This window comes from Pteropus alecto, unplaced genomic scaffold, assembly GCF_000325575.1.
Source record: "Pteropus alecto unplaced genomic scaffold, ASM32557v1 scaffold21, whole genome shotgun sequence".
NCBI lineage: Eukaryota > Metazoa > Chordata > Mammalia > Chiroptera > Pteropodidae > Pteropus > Pteropus alecto.
Genome location: NW_006436282.1, coordinates 9,902,684 through 9,925,015, shown reverse-complemented (window position 1 = coordinate 9,925,015; position 22,332 = coordinate 9,902,684). Strand labels below are relative to the sequence as shown.

The 22,332-nt window shown below is 30.7% G+C and overlaps 1 protein-coding gene across 7 annotated transcripts in view; it reads left to right on the top strand.

The window, feature by feature from the left end:
• The window catches only part of DGKB (diacylglycerol kinase beta), a 586,550-nt gene that overhangs the window by 429,190 nt on the left and 135,028 nt on the right, over positions 1-22,332 (top strand). For all 7 annotated transcript variants that reach the window (XM_006911958.1, XM_006911956.1, XM_025046894.1 and 4 more), the window contains 2 exons: positions 1,535-1,625; positions 12,610-12,805. In XM_006911958.1, coding sequence (XP_006912020.1) covers positions 1,535-1,625; positions 12,610-12,805 — 287 coding nt within the window. The remainder of the gene's footprint in view (positions 1-1,534; positions 1,626-12,609; positions 12,806-22,332) is intronic.

Here is a 22,332-nt window from a genome sequence, read left to right as displayed (position 1 = left end):
ACATCAACCAGTGTACAACTTTGTAAAAGCACATCTATAATGTAGATATTTGCATTAATTTAACATAAACTTGCATGTGGGTTCAAGCCCACAGATCTTGGTATTAAATGTATACCCCTATTCTAACTGCTATCATCTATCTTTATGTACTCAGATATATGAAATCAGGTCATAACCCAAAGAAAATATTCTCTAGAAAAGAATAAGGATTCATGGTGGTACAATACTCCAAAACCTACATTGGTTTTCAGATTACTGGCCTGAATATGGTGATTGATACAAGAAGAGCTAAAGAAAATTTTGTGAAGTGAATAAAACCTTGTATGAGGCTAAATATTATTGAATACATCTAGACAGATATGATTACTTTTATCATGTGTAATGTCATACCAGAGAATTCAATTCAAAACAGCATAAACACTATATTAGTTTTCATGTCATTTTCCATAAGTATAATAGTGTTTAATTAAGTGGTAAGGTCCTTGCCAAATGCCTTTTTAATTGTTGAAATGTTTTATACATAGCAATATTTATGTAAAAAAATTTATGTATAAAGAATAATGTGATGTGAGAAGCATATTTGAATATCATAATAAAATATCTTTCTGTTTTGCCTTTATGTATGAAAACATGTATCTCATTTTACCTATTTTTTTCTAATTGAGGACATGGTAACTTAGAATATATATGATCAAAAACTACATTTTTATGAGAATCGATTTGTAAATTCAAGATTGGGTGATATTACAAATATAGTCAACCTTTGTAAAATTACATTAAATGATCATAAATTTAATTACCTGTCACAAAGAAATAAAGATATGGTCAATAGGTCATGGGAGAAAATAAATTTTGAACATCCTTCTTCCAAATTAAATACTGAAATAACTTAAACTATTTTTTGCAACTTTTGTTATATTGATAAAATAGTATTACTTCTTTAGTTCTATGCTGTATCATAATTCCCCACTATTGTTCATATAATATGGCAATATCTTAAAAAAAATAATTAATGGTTATTCCCAAATTACTAAATTTCATCTTCATGGATAACCACATTTATTTTTTTTTTTAAATATGCTATCCAGTTGTGCCCATTTCTAATGACTATATAGCCACCTAGAAAAATTTAATATATTTAGCTTAGTTTCTTTTTTTCTCAAAAAGTCCAGATTTTTTTTTTTTTTTTTTTATGATTATAGAATGTCTGGTCTAAAATAAAGTAGTCCAAGAACAAGCCAAGAGTAATAAGCACTAAAATTATATTTTAAAATCTGAACAACCAATATACATAGAAAAATCAAAGATATACTTAAATCTGTCAGATCAATTCATTCTTGTAATCCCCTCAAGGGCAATCATATAATATGACACCAATATTTAAGCTTTAAAAATTATGTGACCATCTATTACATTATGGATGGTACATGTCCTCAAACCTTTTTTACCACTTATAATACAAGATATGGCTACTCCATTAAAAATACATTTTCTGTTATAATTGCCTAAACTGCTTCTTCCTTTTATTTTTCAGAATGAAGAACAAATTTTGGTATTTTGAGTTTGGCACATCTGAAACCTTCTCAGCCACCTGCAAGAAACTACATGAATCTGTAGAAATAGAAGTAAGAAAAATCAATTCTTTATTATAATACTATGAAATGGCTTGAATTTGATTATTAATATGTCTGTGGAGCCCATAGAAAGTTATATTTTGAGCAATCCACATAGCTTATCCATTATTTCTAAAATTTCATTCCTATCACTCATTGGAAATCTAGCACTGTCTGAAATATTAGTATAAAGTTAAGTTTGAGTCTGAGTTATTTTAATACAGTATAAAATAGAGATGGAACAACTTTAGAAATTGGTAGAAACGTTACTGGGCATAGTGCAGATAGAAAAATGTAAGATAAAAGAAAGTACTTGAAGAGAAAGAGAAAAGTTTGCAAGATACATTAAAAAAACTTATTATTTTCAGGTCTCAATATCTTATAACCTTTAAAACACAGTTCACTAAAATTGTACTTACTTTCATGAATAAAGGTTAAAAAGTATACTTTTTCATTCTATTCCTATTCGTTAACTAGATTTTCTCAGTTCCCAAGGTTGCCATTTCTCCCATTACATTTTGTAGGAAGTGGAAAAGCCAAGACAGAGAGCAAAGATAGCAAGAAAAATACAGTTTCAAAAGATGTGGAGCAAATAAGTCGACCAAAAAATATAGATGCTGTACAACTAAAAGTTTTGGAGATGAATTACAATAGAAAATGACTTAGTTTGATTCGGAGATTTTAGGAATTAAAGGAAAAGAAAAAGTTATATTTTGATAAATAGTAAAGACAAACTAAAGGAACAGAATTACAAAACAAGAAAATCTCATGACTAATTGATATGAATTCAGAAATATTGGCTTCAACACTTTTTCTTTTAAAAATAAATACATAACTTTTCTTCTGAGACCTAAATCATTAGTGGCATATATTCAGGTAGTAAGTTCGTAAACAAAAGTGGTTATGGACCACATGAAATTGTAATAGCCTGGCTTGGTTCTTCATTACCTTACCTTTCTAATTTACTGTTAATAATAATAACAGCAGAAGTGATACTATTTCAGAATGTAACATTTTCCGACTTTTTTTTATTATAATCGGTGAATAAAGTATTGGAAGTAAAATTGATGGAGATGGAATGAAAAAAGCCTTTCACTACTGAATCAGATCATATTCCTGAAAAGGGATGTAATCACAGAAGATAAAAGACTGGGATCAACATGACCTTTCTATAATTACTGTTCATGAAGATACGTGTGTGTGTGTGTGTGTGTGTGTGTGTGTGTGTGTGTGTGTAGTGTTATATATTTACATAGTTATATACAGACATATATATTTATGAAAAACATCTAAAATCTCCCTTTACTTTCATTAAGATTTTTTTAAAAAATATTTATATAATGGATTTTGAGCATTTCTTACCCTCAGAATGCTCAAAAAATTTGTAGAAGGCAAAAATGAAAACAAATATATAAAATTAGTAGTTACAAAACAGTCTTTGGGATGTGGAGTATGACATAGAGAATATAGGCAATAATATTGTGATGCTATGTATAGAACCAGACAGGTTCTAGAGTAACTGGGAGGATCTCTTCATAACATATTAATTCCTAACCATTGTGCTATATACCTGAAATTAATAATAAAATATATATATGTGTACGTACACACACACACACACACACACACATATGTAAGTATGGTTTCTGGTTGAATGTAAGTTAGATACTCTGAAGCTTCTTGCACCTCTACTTACCTTACCCTACCACTGAACACAGATCGAAAAAAAAATTATCTAGGAGAAATATTCCATGTTCATAAATAGGAAAACTCAATATTGTCAAGATGTCATTTCTTCCCAAATTAATCTATACATTCAATACAATCCTAATCAAAATTTCGGTATTACTTAGCAATACCAACAACTGATTTCAGAGTTTATGCGAGAGTCAGAAGACCCAGAATAACCAACAGGATGTTGAAAGACAGCAAAACTTGAGGACTGACACTACCTGACTTCAGGACTTATTATAAAGCTACAATACTGAAAACAATGTGATATTGGTGAAGGAATAGACAAATCAATGAAACAGAATAGAGATCCCAGAAATAGTTATAGTTAACAAATCTTTGATAAAGGAGGAAAGGCAATACAATGGAGCAAAGAAGTCCTTTTTCACAAATGGTTCTGGAACGACTGACCATCTGCAGGCAAAAAAAAAAAAAAGTCTAGGCACAGGCCTTCACTCTTAACAAAAATGAACTGAAAAAGGATCACAGACCTAAATGTAAAATGTAAAATTATAAGACTTCTAACACAGGAGAAAACCTAAATGGCCTTATGTACGGCAATACCTTTTTAGATATAATTCAAAAGCACAATCCATGAAATAAATTGATATTTGGACTTCATTGAAATTAAAAATTCTGCTCTATGATAGATAATGTCAAGAGAATGAGAAAACAAGCCACAAATAGAGAGCAAATATTTGCAAAAGACACATCTGATAAAGGACTGTTATCCAAAATATACAAAGAACTCAAAACTTAACAATAAGAAAATAACTCCATTGAAAAATGGGCCAAAGACTTTAACAGACACCTCATCAAAAAGATATACAGAAGGCAAATAAACATATGAAATGATGCTCTACACCATATGTCATGAGGGAAATGAACATTAAAAGAAAAATGAGATACCACTACAAACCCATTAGAATACTGAAAACTAGATCCAGGTGAGGATGTGGAGCAACAGAAACTCTCACTGATAGTAGGAATGCAAAATGGTACAGCCACTTTGGAAGACCATTGGCAGTTTCTTAAAAAACTTAACGTACTCTTCCTATATGATCCATCAATCATGCTGATTGGAATTGAAAACCCAAAGGAGTTAAAAACTTATGTCAATGCAAAAACCTGCATATGGATATTTATAATTAATGATTGCCAAAACTGAGAAGCAAACAAGAGATCCTTTGGTAGCTGGATGGATAAATAAACAGTGGTACATCCAGACAATGAAATGTTATTCAGTGCTAAAATAAATGAGCTATCAAGACATGAAAGGACATGGAGGAACCTTAAATGCATTTTCCAAAGTGAAATTTGCCATTCTGAAAAATGCTACATACTGTATGGTGCCAATATATGATATTCTGGAAAAGATGATACTATGGAGACAGTAAAAAGTTCAGTGATTGCCATGGGCTATGGGGGGAGGGAAAGTGAATAGAAAGGACACAGAGGATTTTTAGGGCAGTGAAAAAAAACTCTATGATACAGTAGTGGTGGATAAATATCATTATACATTTTTCAAACACATAGAATGTACACTAAGAGTGACCCTGATACAAACTGGATGTTGTGATGGGTCAATGTAGGTTATCAGTTTTAACAAATGTAACACTCTGATGGTAGACATTGATAATAGGACAGTCTGTACATGTGTGGGGACAGAGGGTATATATGGGAAATCTTTGTACCTTCCTCTCAATTTTGCTGTGAACTTTAAACTTTAAAAAAAATGTGTTCATTAAAAAGAAAACATTGATCTATAGCATATTATATGTGTCACAAAATAAAAAAATGTTCAAGAAAAAGTTTGTGTCACATAACAAAAGACATTTGAATGAAAATAAATTTAGAAAACACTAATTTTAAGGTTAATAAATGATGAAATTAGTGATTTTGTTACACTGAGCCTTACATCTTATGGAAAACTATTTAGAATGTTCCCTCAAGAAATTTGGACAACTAGAACTAAGTTATTCTTCTTAGGGAAGTGTTTCTACATGCCCTCCAAGTTTGGCTTACAAGCTCTGCATTTACTGGCTTATTCTGGGAACCATTGCAATAGCATTTATAAATCGGAACCAATGCTGTGCACTCCCCATTCTATTGTTACATATCTTGAAATACTGTTATAATTTTATGTATTTATCTCAATTTTAAAACTTGATATGTGTATATGTGTGTGTGTATATAGAGATGGTAATGCAAAATCTGCTTCTCTACTTACTTTTTAATGAATCCAGTCTATCATATTAGCAGAATGTGCCTTTCTACCCCTAAGGTTACTTCATAATTAAATATAACAAAAACAGCCATTTGGAAATTTGATATTCTGTTTCCTATTGCTTCCTGTTTGGCCTAAAATTATACCAACTATGGCTTGAAAATATATAACAGAATAAAACCACTTCAGTACAGGAGTATCTCAAGTAAAGGGTGTATGTTTTATCAGTAGCTTCTTCAAAACAAAACATTTACTGTATGACTCTTTATTTCGTATTTCTCTTTCATATAGGAAGCTTCTTCCAAAAAGGGTGAATATTTACAATAATATGAATATCATGAGATGGTAATAACAGAGCTAAGATTTATCTATTATTAATTATACTCCATGCTTGATGCTAAGCATACATTATTTTATTTAGTCTTCCTCAAAATTCTATGAATTAAAGAGATTTTATTCTATTATATATCCACTGCAGAGATGAGCAGATGAGCATTTTTTTTTTTAACAATTTAAGAGAAATGAGAAGTGTGTTGCTGTAAAAGGTTTAAATCTAAGGGAACAAATCTATTGTAGATTATATACATCTATGTGTCTGTGGGTGTAAAATGGCAACATATAGGCAATATATATGGCAAGAGAGATTAGCAAAGTAGAAATTTTTAGTTTTCAGAATTTCAGTTATCTTCTAACTTTGTTACAAAATATAAAAAAAATTGTAAAACTTTAAAATTGCAATATAATATATTAAAAGCAATTTGTATTAAAGTATTTGGGGCACGTACCTAAGAATCCTAGGTCTGCATCTGTCATTGAAACTATAATATTCGTGGATTTTTGATTTGCTCTATGTACCACACAAATTTCTTGAGATAATAGAATAGCCCATTCTCCAAAGTATTTCAATCTTTTGGTTGTCAGTGAGACTGGGAAGGATGGTAAGTTTTAAGGCCAAGAATTTCCATCCCAAAATATTGAGATTTGTCTTAATGATTAAGTACATCTATAAAACCTTAAATGATCTCAAGAATTAACAAATGGCAATAAAAGTATTAGGGACATAAAATAAATTAGCAAGATTCAAAAGATAAGATAGATTCTTATTCTCCAGTAACCTGGAAAGCTCAGAGTTCTTAAAAGCAATAGGGCAGAGTTTCCAAATTTAGTTCGTGCCATACCTTTATCAAAATCATCCTGGATGCTCTTTCAACATGCATTTAGAGGACCTTTGTTTAGTCTTAGCCCTACCAAAATACTATCTTGGGGTAGGGGAAATGAAATTTGTGAATGAATGTTTTTTTTGGATGGATAATGCATTACTCACGCTGATAAGAGATAGTGAGATCCACTGCAATAGTGGGCATCTATTCCTCAGGCTAGTGTGTCTCCCCCACCAGCTGATACACACCTTCTCATGCCAAGGTAAAAGGACTCTGTCCTCTCTCAGAGGAAGACAGATACAGCAGTGGGATTGGCTAGGTGCCATATGACACACATGCTTAAGTGAAACAAAAGAGCATACATTGAGCCTGAAACTGAAAGACATTGCCACACAAGGTGCAAGCTGGACACAGACTGTGTGGGCTCTTTATATATATATTTTTTAAATTCTTCAATTACAATTGGCATACAATATTATATTGTATAGTGATTAGACATTTATAACTTATGAAGTGATCACCCCAATAAATCCAGTACCCATCTGACACCATACATAGTTATTACTATGCTACTGACTATATTCCCCAAACTATACTCTACATTCCCGTTCTCTTTTGTAACTATCGATTTGTACTTCTTAATCCCTTCCCCTCCTTCACTCATCCTCTCAACTCCTCCTCTATCTGGCAGCCATCAAAATGCTCTCTGTATCTACAAGCTTGTTTCTGTTTTGATTGTTCATTTATCCTATTCTCTAGATTCCAGAAATAAGTGAAATCATATGACATTTATCTTTCTCTGTCGGATTTAATCTACTCAGCACAATATCGTTTAGGTCCATCCATGTTGTTGCAGATGGCAAGATTTCATTCTTTTTTACAGCTGAGTAATATTCCAGTGTATACATGTACCACCTCCTCTTCATCTATTTATCCATTAATAGACACCCTGGTTGCCTCCTTTGTGGATAATGCTATTCAAATAATACTGCAATGAAAATATGGGTGTACATGTCCCTTCGAAATAGGTTTTGGATTTCTTCAGATAAATACCCAGAAGTGGGATTACTGGATTCTTCTTTGTCTCTTGGTATAGCCTTTGTTTTAAAGTCTATTTTGTCTGGTATATGTATTGCTACCTCAGCTTTTTGTTTGTTTCAATTTTCATGAAATATTTTTTATCCCTTTACGTTCAATCTATGTATGTCTTTTGATCTGGTGAGTCTCTTGTAGGCAACGTATGTAAAGGCTTTGCTTTCTGATTCATTCAGCTATCCTATTTTTTTTTTATTGGAGCATTTAATCAATTTACATCGAAAGTAATTGTTGATAGATATGTAGTTATTGACCTTTTATTATTCTTACTTTTGATTTTTTTTTCTTCTTAAAGAAGTTCCTTTAACATTTCTTATAATATTGGTTGGATGGCAATGAACTCTGTTAGCTTTTTCTTGTCTGGGAAGCTCTTTATCTGTCCTTCCATTCTAAATGATAGCTTTGCTGGGTAGAGTAATCTTGGTTATAATTTTTTTGGTTAAAATTGAGACATGGTTGACATACCAGAAGAGCCCTTTGTTTGCTTTTTTCCAAAGCACTTTCCATATCTGTGATCTTGCTGCTTCCTTGGTGGTGTTCTCATTCACATCGTGAGTTTAGAAATAAGTAAATAACCATAAAACCACCACCACACTCAGTGTCATCAACTTATCCATCATCTCCAAAATTTCTTCCTGCCCTTTTTCTGCTCATGCGTGTGTGTGTGTGTGTGTGTGTGTGTGTGTGTGTGTGTGTGTGTAAGAATACTTGAAACATCTACCCTTTCTTCAAAATATTCCAAGGTGAATTTTTTTTTTTTTTGCAATGAAATTCTAGAAGCAATGATGAAGGGACACAGTGTGGACCTCCAGAAAGATAGTCATAGGAAACTAAAGTTGGACTCCTTGAATTCAAAACGAAAAGTAACTTATTATTCCAGAAAAGAACACAAAATGTGGTGAGGGCGAGGCATAGCATTATCACTTCATCATGATAAATATGTCATAGTTTTTCTTAGCGAAGAGACTGAGGAAGAAGTGTAACAGGTAAAAGTGGAGTGAATGACCAAAAGGTGAAAGTTCCATTCCATGTTTACCAGAAATTATTTTAATAAGATAACTTTTGGTAAGAATTCTAATATTTCAGCAACAATTTCTAGCTTTCACAGAATCTACTAAAAAAGAAAAACATGTAAAACTAAAGTAATTTTGTGTAAATACCATGGCTAATGCTTGATATCCTGAACTGGCAATATTACTCAAATTACCTAAACGGCATGTTCTGAGGCCCTATATCACACTACATTTTGTCAATAAAACTTATAAAATGTATTTCAAAAAACATAAAATTTAATCCCTGGGAAAATATAGAGTACCTCAGCTTTAGAACATCAGAAGAGATACTATTAAGCCATTTATGTGTATATATCTGTTTTAATTTGTAGGTTTGCTGCTGTAGTTTTCAGCAAAAACATAATTTTGTCTTATAAATTAAGTATGAATTTGCAGGAACTCTTCTAAAAGCAGACTTAGATGAGCCATTTTCCTCTACGCAGTTTTATATAATGAACAAAGCAATGTTTTTATGTTTCGTCGAATATTTTGAATAATTTTTATCTGACCTCACCAAGAATTAGACTCACTATGAAAAAATTTTTACAATTTATCATTAATTTTATCTTGTCAAATTTCTTATCTATATTTAGCTTTCCAGTTTTACTTACATTTTGAATTTTACTATCAAATGGTATGTTAACTGAATCTGAAACACTAAATTCACATATAAAACTTGTCCTTAACACCTTGTCACTCTCCACACATCCAGAGTATATTTGTAAACTAGGATTAAAATACGTTGGCAAAAATTTTTAAACCATTTTTTTTTTTTAGGTAAATTTGTCTCTGTAATAAAAATCTTCCATTTTAAAACTGAAAAGTATAGACAATGGCATCACAGCATTGCACTCTACAAATAGCTCCTTTAGTACTATATGTTAACTGCCTTTTTTCTACATATTAAAAACATTCAGGATTTATTGACTGAGGCTTATAGCTTTTAAGCTTTTATATTATGTAACTCTGTAGCTACCTTTTTAAAAATCATAAATCTTCAAAGCAGATGAAAATATTATCTGACACAGTGTTATAACTTGTTTATTATATTTCATAGCCTTCACCTCAGCTTTTATTTCTGTGCACTCAATTGGTGTGCTACAATTCCTGGTCTCCATCAGAACTAGCACTGGAATTTTCCAGACTGATGAACATAATGTTAAAGCAAACAGAGGAAGGTAGCCTGGGGTCAAGAACTAGTGGAAACAAATAATTAATAAATGGCAATTTATGTAAGTACGTTGTCCTGCTCTCATAGAAACCTCAGTGTTTTTCAGACTTTCTTTATTGGCACTCCTTAACAATATTTTTTTTTACTTTTCAAAGAGCCACTTTGTTTTCTTAAAATGACACGTGACAAGACTCTGAAGAGTAAAAACATGAATAATAGTATACAATGATGTTTTTCAATTGTCACATGTAACTCCCCTAGTTCAATTAAAAAAAAAAAAAAAAGCCTGTTTGCAACATGCTCTCCTTTTCTGCAGATGAACAAAGGAATACTACTTTCCTAATTCTGAAAGTAACTTGTCACAGTGGGATTCTAAGGCCTAGTCAAATAATTGTCTTAGCGTACTACCTGCTGTGTTCAATATTGAGTGAAAATGGAAGCCAGGCCCCAACTCCAGCTTATTTCGCAATTCTTCTGTTATTTAAATGATTTTAGTCAGTTTGGAGGGGAAACCAGACCTTTATAAATTAACAGCAGGGAAATACCAAAGGTGTCAGATTGCATATTTATCATATTTTTCGTGTAATACTTAAATATGTATTAAGAAGTGACTGACATAAATTAGGCAGATTTCAGAAGCCACAGGCCATGGCTTGTAGAGGACCCCCTTCTGCTTGACATTTCATCCTTGTCAAAGATCAAATTATTTTAATTTAGGCTGCAAATTATAAGGAATGAAGACTTCTTTGTGGGAATTCCCTGTGGTAATCTGACTTTTGTTGTTACTGCTGCTTGTCAGTGTGCAAAAGATATAATATGCATGCAAATAAGGTTAAAAAATATGTACTATCTAATTATCCAGCCAGTACATTCCACTTGAAGACAGTGGGAGGCCTGACACACAGTATGTGTTTGATTCATTGAGGCCTGCAGGGTATTTACACAAGATTACTTTTAATTATGAAATTAATATCTGTTTATCTAGAATATATAGCAGTAAGTGAGTATACACATGAGTAGAATTCTTTAGTAAAAAGAAATCATCTTAATTTAATACATGAAAAGGAAGAAAAAAAAGTCAGTTGTTTCTAAAAGGGGTGGTGGGTGGGGGGGACATCATCCAGACCTTGGTTTCACCCTCATTGAAACAAATTGAATGAAAACTTGGCATCTCTCTAGAATTGGTTTCTAGCCCTGCCAAGTAGGCTCAAGATGTGTTTCTTTATTTCACAGTTTTTGTATTTCAGTAAACAAGATGCAGAATTAGGTTCAGTGTGATGAGGCAAATGTGGAAAAAGAGAGATTTTCTGTTTGTTTTCTGTTTTTATCATTTTAGTGGAGCATTATCTCTTCTTGGTTCAAAAAATCATAATTGTCACGTGAAAGAGAATGATGAATGAAGTTACTGTCTATGTTTTTTTCTATAAAAAAAACATGGCAAATAAAATAATCCCACTGCAGATATACCTCAATTATGAAATGCATATCCCTAACAAAGTTTTTTATTAAAAAAAATGTTATATATTTACATCTTTTCTTACAATGACTTATAACTGAACATGAGAGAACAATATCTGGTGTATATTTATAATTACTACAATTTTAGAAAACTCAAAGCAAATGAATAAATAAATAATTCTAAAAATACTGTATAGCCTTGTCACTTGCCACACGTCCATCAGTAGAAATAAACAGAATATTCAAAATATTTAAAAAGTGACCAAACTGAATATCACAAAGCATAGTCTGTTAGCAAGTTCCATATTTTTCAAAATCAAAACACTTCTTTGTCACCAGGCAAACAAATATCTGCCTAACTAATGGTTTTTATTTTTCAATGTAGTGTCATAGCAGCTATAAAGTAATGATGAGTTGGAGGTTGTGTTTACCGTTACTCTTGGCATTTTCCGCACTCAGCCTGCCTGGTCCTCCATGTTCATTTAGACAACTGTGCTGCTCATTGCCCTTTGTACTGTGTTTGGAACTTAATCTAGACCAATAAACTATCCTTAGCCGCTCCAATGTAATTCAGAGCTCTTGCATTGCTGTTTTGCACTTTGTATTTTTTTTCAAAGTCTCTTAAGCCACTTCTTTCTCTGACTCAAAAAGTGAGGCCATGAATTATGAATTCTGTTTTTTCACTTTCCCCCAATAGTGCCTTGCAATGTGTTCTAAATAGGAGGTGATCGTTAAAATTTCTGCCTAAAATTTGACCAAACATCCCAGAATCAGCCTCTTTGTGACACAATGGAAATTTATAACTGGTTATATATTCAGACACTAACATGTCTCCTTCCCAAAGGTTTTTTGTAAACAAAGAGACTGATGATTTAATTCGATCATTTTTAAAGACTATGAACGATAACTAGTTAATGTTAGTGGCTGCTTTATTTTTTATATTGACATTCACTGTAACTACTTTTGCTTTTGAAAAATGTATTTAAAAATGGCAAGATTATGGATTTAAAATCTCTTATTAAAATATCAGGAAATGCAAAAGAAGAAATAAGAGAAATAAAGAAGATATCTTACTGTTTGTTCTTTTCTTTTTATTGATTAGTGTGATGGAGTACAGATAGACTTAATAAACATCTCTCTGGAAGGAATTGCTATTTTGAACATACCTAGCATGCATGGAGGATCCAACCTTTGGGGAGAGTCAAAGAAAAGACGAAGCCATCGCCGGATAGAGAAAAAAGGGTCTGACAAAAGGACCACGCTCACAGATGCCAAAGAGTTAAAATTTGCAAGTCAAGGTAAGTTTTCTAATGTTTGTTTGTTAAATTGCTCTCAATCTGCTTTTGCTCTTAATCTGCTTTTGAAGGCTACATTAAAATTAAAATTTTCCATTACGCTATAGTTTATATACTTATACAGTATTTTTTATAATATCAAATACATATGTATGATTAAGTTATATCATAACACATGATTCTAAAATCATGTGTAAACTAGCTATATTTTTCATGGATCTTTTTCTCCTTTATTCTTCTTTGGATACATATCTTCACACAGAAAATAAATACATAAGTAATTATGTATTTACATGGGTATTTAGAGAATAATATATATTGTACATTAAATTCTGGACTGTGATTGTCATGGTCAGGATATTTGAGTTGCTGTAACAAGGGCCTAGTTAAGGCTTTTTTAAGTTTGTTTAGCAAGATTTTTTATTCTTTGCCTTTCTCAGTCAGGCTATGACATTAAAGCTATTTTATAATGGGCTATTGTTCTAAGTACCATTTATTATGGCATTTTTAAATATCCCACAATAAATTTTAGTTATATGCTGCTATTTTTTCAGAAATTTAATAACAACAAATAGGAAACCTGGGCAACAGAGGACAAAAGACTAACAAAATAGGATAGAATAGCTGTGGATCAGAATTTTTATCTCCATGGTAATATACTTCACACTGGGACATGACAACTAATTCTTATTGATGTATTTGATAAACAAAAATATTAAATTGGTAGTATTCTAATAATTGATCATGCCTGAATAATTTATGTATATTATCCATAGTATTTCTTGACCTTCTAGATTCTACCTAATACCATAAATGGCATTCTAATGTCTAAGAAAACATACTGGCTCAACTCAGTATATCAAAGACAGATGATAAAGGTGTTACAGGCTTATGGACCTAATAAAATAAATGAATATATATATATATATATACACACACACACACACACGCACACATACACACAGACACACACAAACACACACACACACACATATATATTTAATTATTTAATTAATAAAGTGTAAAGATGGTTGATAGGCTTGATGGTGATAGGAAATAGTGTTATGTTTTGGTGTCTTCAGATATCTGATTCAAGTTTCATTTAGCAAGCAGTGACTTCTGTTATATAGAATTGGTGACTATAAGGGTGACAGAGATTGTTGGAGAAAGTATTAGGTATCCCCTTGAAAGAAGTGCTTATTAAAACCTGTCAATGGTAGATTTTGATGCCCCTTAAATGTATAGGTAATCCTAAAGAGGTAAATCCAGAAGAGTCATGTAATTTAATACAAGTAAATTTATACAAAATTAATTAAAATGCTTTATTATAAGCATTATAGCTGTGAAAACATGAAGGAAATGTTTTTTTGAAGGAGAAAAACATAGAAAAAATGAGTAGGTTCATGTTCTATGAATTTAAAATGAAGGGACTTAGGTATAATTATTAATTTCTAGAGTTATTATTAATATTGTATTTATATTTAAATGTAACCGTAGATTTCTAAGAAAATTAACAACAACAAAAAAATCTAAGTATTAAAATTAGTTTAAGGGCCATACTAAGATGAAACTTAAATATTCTCTCCCTAAGGAAGCAATGAGTATATATAACATAGTAATATAATCCATACGATAAAAAAGATTTATATATATAATAATTTCCAGGATTATTTTTATATTTGGTCAGTACATACCAAATATATGCCATGTCTTTTACATGTAGATATTACAGATATGTATCTGAATTGATTCTAAGTGCTCAAGTACCAACTGTATTCACCTACTGAGCTGTTAAAATTTCTGACTCGTAGCTATACTCCACCAGGACAAGTGTATGTACACTCCCTACTGAGCTACTGCAGGCATGCCATTTATTGGCCTCACTCTTCCCCTTTGTATGCTTTTTTCAGGAATATGCATTTGAAGTAAGGCACAGACAAATCAGCCTGAAGTTTTGTCAAAGACTTTCAGTGCTCGCAATTATAGGAAACAGTTTGTCTTCCCATTCTATCCTTTTGTTTTTTACTATAAAACTATTAGGACCCAGTTTCCATAAACTTGGGAAAGAAGAAAGTGGGAACCTACATGGTTTGTGACTTAGGAGTACTTTTTCTAAGTACAAAGACAGAGAAAAACAATAGAAATTAGAGCTTTTAAAGGTCATTGTGTGAGCAAGAACAGAAGCATGTTTATAACCAATTTGGCTCAACTTTTTCCCCCACCTCTCTTATCTGACTATGCTTGTAGTTTGCGTTTAGTTTTAGTTCAAATAAGTGTAATTTCATTACTAAAAATGATCTTATCAGCTGAATATAAAAAAAATAGACTTTCGTATATTAATCAGGTTTTCCTTTTAATTAAATTTATGAAGAAAGTGTTTTTATTTTGATATATTTTGCAACACAGTAGCCAAAATTATCTCAAAATGCTTCTAAGTTTTGATTTCAAATTTATTCTGTTAATTCTTAAATGTCGTACTTGATAATGAAGAATGAAATTTACTATTTAAATATCTGCATGTATCCCTTTCCTAAATGGTAAATATTTCTATTATTTGATTTTGTTTTTAATTTCTTGAAGGAAAAACAATAGTATTAATGTGAGTCAATCAGTATTTTAAATCTAAATATATTTTCAAATTTACACAAAATTATTGCAAATATTGACTTAGAATGAAATATGGGAAATGTAATTCTAGTCCAACATGTATCTTTAACACAGATTTAAATTAATATCTTTCACTTTTAGAAAATATATAAGTGAAGAAATGAAAAATTGAATAATGTAAATTTCTTCTTTTCAGGAAGCAATTTCTCAAAATATTAACAACCAATTTTTATAACATGCCTCCATAAAAAACTCAGAAGTTTAAATTTTTTACTTTACTGGAATGGATGCTTATTTCTATAAACTTTAGAAAGCTTTTGATTGGGGAGGAATGGGAGAAACATACATAACTAGACTTTTATAATAAAGATAAATTATTTTATTTAGTAGTAGAAAGATTTTTATTAAGAAAAAAGTTTACAAGTTTTTTTTTTTTTTAAATTTAAAAAGTCATAGACCAAAGGTACAGGATTAGGTTTGGAACATTAAATTCTCATTTATATTGTGCTGTACATGATCTGGGACTCCTGTACAAAAAAATTTGCTTGTAATCTTTGAGGACACAGCGTATGATCAGAATCTTCGATTAATAAATTTATTGATTGGAAATTTTATAGTCGATTTAATTTGAGTTGACCAAAATTATAAGTAATTCATTTAATTACATTGTTGTTCCAGCAAAATAGTCTAAAACAGTTGCATGCAGTTCTGAAACATTCACACTTATACTCATCTAATTCAGTGGATGTTTTCTCTGTGCATTTGTCTTTTGTGTTCTTTCTTTCTTTCTTTCTCTCTCTCATTCTTTCTTTTCTTTCTTAGCACAAATAAATGTATCATATATGGACAGCATGGTCTTTAAGCAAATTGTGAGGTAGGCCAAGTAGATCTCCAGTGCTCTCAGCCTTAATTAAGTCATATCTTTCCCATTTCTTTCAGTTGCTGAGTTCATCTTTGCTTCCTCCTCTTCTGAATTAAATCTAAGCTTCAGAAAGATGTCTAATAAATTTATTCACATTAATGCATAAATGACTGATTGCAGATGAAAGTAGAGATATTTGCATTTTAAAAGAAATAAAGGCCTTCAGCTAAACCATTATTTTTCAAACTGTTCCATTGAGTTATAACTGCAATTCTTCAGAGGTTCTGTAAAAAACTTAGTTCATACGCATTATGTCCATATTTTGGAACAATAAAAAAAGGTAATAAAAACATACTAAAGTGTGTCTTATAAAATTATTTTTTATACTAATGATTCTCAAATTATTAAATTCTGTTACCAGATCAAAAACACTTTCTTTCCATCTCCTAGTCTTCCTCCTCCTCCTCTTCTTCCTTTTCCATCAATCAATAGGTAGATAGATTAAAAAGATAGATTTCCATATTCACATGTATACATTTATACACACACACACACATAAATTAATAAATAAATACCTATGATATTAACTGGAGTCCGTAGCTCGGCAGTGGTCATTTAAAAATATATATCTTTGTATATTTAACCAGGATAATTGTACAAATGGGTACATTGGCACCACAGCACATGTAATTAAAAGGCCCACAAACTCAGGTACTTTGGATTGGCACAAGCAGTAAACAGAACATACCAGTCAATGGCAATGAAAACAGGTAACAGTGCTAATATTTTAAATCAACATGGAAATCACCTTTTAGAAATTTGTTTGCTTATAAAGAAATTGCATTAGTAATCTAGCAACCAAAAATAAAAAGCTTGTACTGGTTTATATATCAAGTGTACTTTTATACAGATTTGAGATATAATCATGCTCACAACTGCAGCTAAATGTCCAGCAACAAAGTTGAAATAAAGTTTTAGCTAATTATGCTGAATTATATTAATTCGACTAATTGAAATGTCAAGTGAACATCTGAACTAGATAGCAGATAACATCGTATCATACATTTGTTTTGAAAAGGTTGAAGAACGGTATTAAAAAGACAACTTTGAGAAAAATGTTTTAACCAAACAATGAGAATCTCTCAAGTAATGTGAGCAGTTTTTAGTTATTCTAATGGTTTTAGCTTTGAAGATATAAGTCCAGCTATTCCACTTTCCATTAATGAACTCAAAATGGTGTAAGACGGCCAAGTGAGATGTAAAAGTTCATACCATTTATGATTAGTAATCTGTCTGGATCAGAATATTCTCAATACCACAAAACCAAAACAAAATGCAGAAATCAATAGGATGCCTGTAACACGGCAACTGTCTTCATTAAAATTACTTTATTGTTCTGATAGATTTACTATGTGTATCGAAAGTGTTAGCAATTTAAAAATTTAAAATCTATTTTTCAAATAAAATTGTAATTTTTTTATTTACTGGGTTTTAAAAGACTGCTTCATTTGAAAAAGATTTAAAAAATGCTTGACTGGTTTAGAAAGTTCGATAACCACTGAGTAAAAGTAATTACATTCAAGTTATAGAGTTTCGAATGTTTGCCAAAGCTAAGAGAAGTACTGTCAGAAACAGCTGGGCTTTCTGCTTAAAACCTCATTAAATAGGTGATGATCTAACCCACATATGGATGCAGCTAGCCAGGTAACCATTATACAAACTGTATTTTAAAAACTAATTAGCATATGATGTCATCCATGAAATTTTTGATGATTTCATTCCCCTTTACCAATGCCGATTCTTTTATTTGGGCAGAACTTCCCAAAGCACTCCACTGAGGGAAAATTGAGATGGTTTAAGCAGTACATATATGACTATTTTGGAGTTTAATTGTTTTCATAATTACTATTACAATATTTTTCTTATAGTAAGGGATGTTTTTTAAAAAAGTTATAATTATAACTTTTAAAAAAGATTATAATTATAATCTAAATTTATTTTTAAAATAAATCCTTTTAAGTAAAGATAGAGTTAAAACCAAAAGTAAACAATAAAACAGGAGGTATATGGATATGGCAAAAATTATGAAGGTGGGGCAAAAAGGCTAAAGTATAGAAAACTGCACCAGGCTAATTCAGCTTCATATCATTTGCATAGCCCTGATTTTGAATACTTAATGTCGACAATGTTTTTATTCTTCGTCATCTTGTGTACCAGTTCCCCCCAAAATAAGCTTTTCTATGTAATTTACACTACACATGACCCTATCCTATCTTATTTGATGTTTGTGAGCTGTATTAGGGAAGACTAAAACCCGGATTTTTCTTAGGAGCCAAAGAGAAGAGACTATGTATCTGACTGGCTGTCAAGGAATCTCTCTACATCAAATGACTTTATTAATATCATTTTTGAAAACTCTCGAGAAATAGGAGAAAAAAGTCAATTCAAGCTAAATTGATCAAAGAGGATAAATGAGTTGATGTCTTTGAAAGCTTGGCAAAACTTGAATTTATTTTGCCTCTGAAGATAAATAAGGTTACTGGCTCTGATGTCTACATCTTTAAAGTGGGAATGGTGAGTTCTAGGAGAGTTGAGAGTTTTATACATGTACTATGTACTGTATTGCCTGGATAATTGCACAAAGAGCTTTTAAATAATAAGACTAACACTTTCTATACTTTGTAAAAGTTATACTTATTTGAATTTGATAGTAATGGACATTCGTCATCCATTATTATCAATTTTTCTAGATATTTCTATGGCTTATTTAGGGTAATTTAGAAGGCAGTGTTTTCAGTTGTCTAAATATAACTGCAACATTCATTTTAGAACTTTAGATGATGTATTTGGCATTCAAACACCGACAAGCAGAACAATTTCCAAGCATTTAAATTCAGTGATTAAATCAATTAAATTTAGAAACAAGAAAAGGATTTCATGCTGCATTATCATACCTGGCTATTAAAATTGTTGAAAAAACATCATGGCATTTGAGATGTTGCATTTTACAAAAATATATGTTGCATTTAACAAACAAGTAGCATTAGATATACTAATACCATGATAATTTCATTGGTCGAAAATAGGTCCATGCATTTGATATCTAGTAATTTTTAAGGAGATGTCTCAACATGAGTTCCTAATTGTGTGTTTTTAAACTACCTCCTTTGAAATTTTCCAGCTATGGGAAATGTATATAATAGCACATACTTAATAAAGCTATCTAAATACAAAAATTTCTATATACAATTGAAGATTGCATCATATACCTGGATATCTTAATTTGATGACTCTTTTTCTGTTTTTACAAAAGTCATACTTCTAAAGTTTATGAAACAGTAATAAAAAGAAATTAGAGAATATATAACATATTTCTTATATGTAAAAATAGAAATGTATTTCAAAATATAAGACCTTGTACTCTTATCTTTGGCCTAACTGTCCTATAAAAGCATATGTATTATGAAGAAGCATTTATGAAATTTGTCATAAAAACTCCCTAGAAACTGCTAGCCTCCTAGAAATTTGGAAAGCAGGAATCATAAATTGAATAAATTAATGTTTTAGGAACAATTAAAACATTAAATGACAATCTTTAGAATATTCTTATATCATTTCTGGAGCTATATTTAATATCTTTATGTGGCTGGCATTGCTATTTTCCCCATGTTCAACAGTCAAATTTTCAAAATTTGACATGCAATATAATTCTCAAAACAAAATATCACATGCAATATAATTCAAGAAATTCTTATAATAAAATTAGTAAGATAACAAAATCATTTGAGATATAATAGATTAATAATCATTTAAACAGGAAAGTGATGTTTTCTGATATATAAATGAGATCATTGCTATTAAGAGCTTAGTCTTGAAAATAAATTGAAATTAGAAAAATGGAGAAAACCTAAAGAACATGTTAAGTGGGAATAACAGAACAAGGAGCAACTTGCTTTCAACTAATGAATCTGGGAAAACTTGAAAAAAATGAGTTTTTAGTATAAGTCACCTACTGAAAAATATATGATTTGGCAATCAATTTAATAGATGCAAGAGAAGAAAAGGAATTCATTTACTTGCATTTTTAAATTAAATCTCAGCTGTTACCTTCTCATACATCTGAGGGAAAATACCTTATTTCCAAAATGCTAATGCTGTTCTGAGACCCTCTACATTTCTAGCTATTGCTTTTAATTATAACTTCAGAGGAAGATGAAAAATATAAATGCTTTTACAGGTTATTTTCTCTACACTGTTGATGTCTAACATTGGTGACAGTATCCAATCCCACATCTGTTGAAAATAATGGCAGGTCATTATTATAATTTTAGGCCAAGGCAAAACTGCATTATAATTTTAAATGTTTAACTCATACAGTAGTGGAAATATAAAACAAATTAAATAAACATTGGCTGATTGTATAAGCCTCAGCTAATTAAATAACACTTATAAAGCATGCTTTCAAATAGTAGTCACATAAAGTTTCCAAATACAAAACTATTCATAGAAGTTTCCTAAATATAAAGCCCTGTAGTAATCTTGTCATGTTAGGGTAATGATTTAAAGCTCACATAATAGATTTATTACAGGGAACTCATGATAAGTTTTCCTCTAATCAAGACATATTACAATAAATTAGGGAGGGTTTTTTAGAAAATAACATGAAAGAACTATCAAAAAGACATGAAATCAACTTCATAAATTGTTAAACATAAGTCACAGTTCTATTTTTTTTTCTGTTGGTGTTAAAAACTATGTTTTCTTTTCCATCAGGAGAGAAAATAATAACCAAGCAAAAATATAATTTCATTGAGAATTAAACTTCAATTGCACCATCTTGTGGAATGACATCTTATTTAGAGATTTCAAGCCATTTCAGGAGAGATTTTAGACTTTTATTTTACTTCTCTTTATTTATAAGGATTTTTGTTTGTTTTTCTGGTTACCTTAGTAGATGTGATGAAACCATCACAATCTAGTACCCAGTTATTCTTGCACATATTTGTCTCACTAACAGAGGATACCATAGGTCCAGTAGAGCAAAGAGACCTATTTCTTGAGTCAAATCCCACCATCTACTAAATTGTCTGTGAACAGTATGAATTTGAGTTAACCAAAGGAGCTAACAACTAGAGGTTCCATTGCCATGAATGTAATTTTCATTGAATATAGTCTTTTATTATATATAACTAGTTAACATATAAATGGTAGCTTCTTGGACAGTATCCAGCCAACTGTGTTTTGTAGAAATTGATAGAGATTTATAAAGATCACCATTCCCTCCACACTGAATAATTATTTTCCTGGCTTAATAAAAACATTTGTATACCACTTCCTTTGATAAACTGTGGAATTATGAACTCAAGACAGGGAAGATTGGTATCTGTTTTAGGCAGTATGTATTAGCTACTGTAAAGTACATCCGAATAAGCTAAAAATTTAAACCCGAATGTTATGAGGTGACAATCATTTGAAATAAGACTAAAAATCTCCATGGATAAACATGACTAATTTAAATGAGCCCTAGGGAGCTTTTTTGAGAAAGTTCAAATGCCTGATGAATGCCACACTGTTATTCTAATTATCTCATAATATGGCACAAAATAACAAATTTCATTCCATCCTTTTATTTACAAAGCTGCTCCTATTATCATTATATTTTACCTGTTCAAGCTCTGAAAGATTATTCCTCATTGAGAGATTCATTAAAAGAGAATAATTATATTATATTTCACAGATTGGCAGAAAGAAAATGTATCTTTGAACAATTTCATTTCCCTGAACAGTTGTTCATTTCAGGGTTGAAGACAGGTCTATTAAGTATTTTCTACCCTTTTTAAACATGTCAAAGCTAACCATTAATACTGAAATCAGTAATTTGGTTCTGATTTAATGAAAGAATCAACTGCTATTTGTAGAACTTAATTTCTGTGAATGAAACACAAACATAATATTTTCAAAAATATTGAATAACAAAGTATTTAACAATCTTTTTCTGCTATGCACAAAGATTTAAATTTGTCACTTTTGATAATTAAAGCCATTAGCATAGACTTATTTC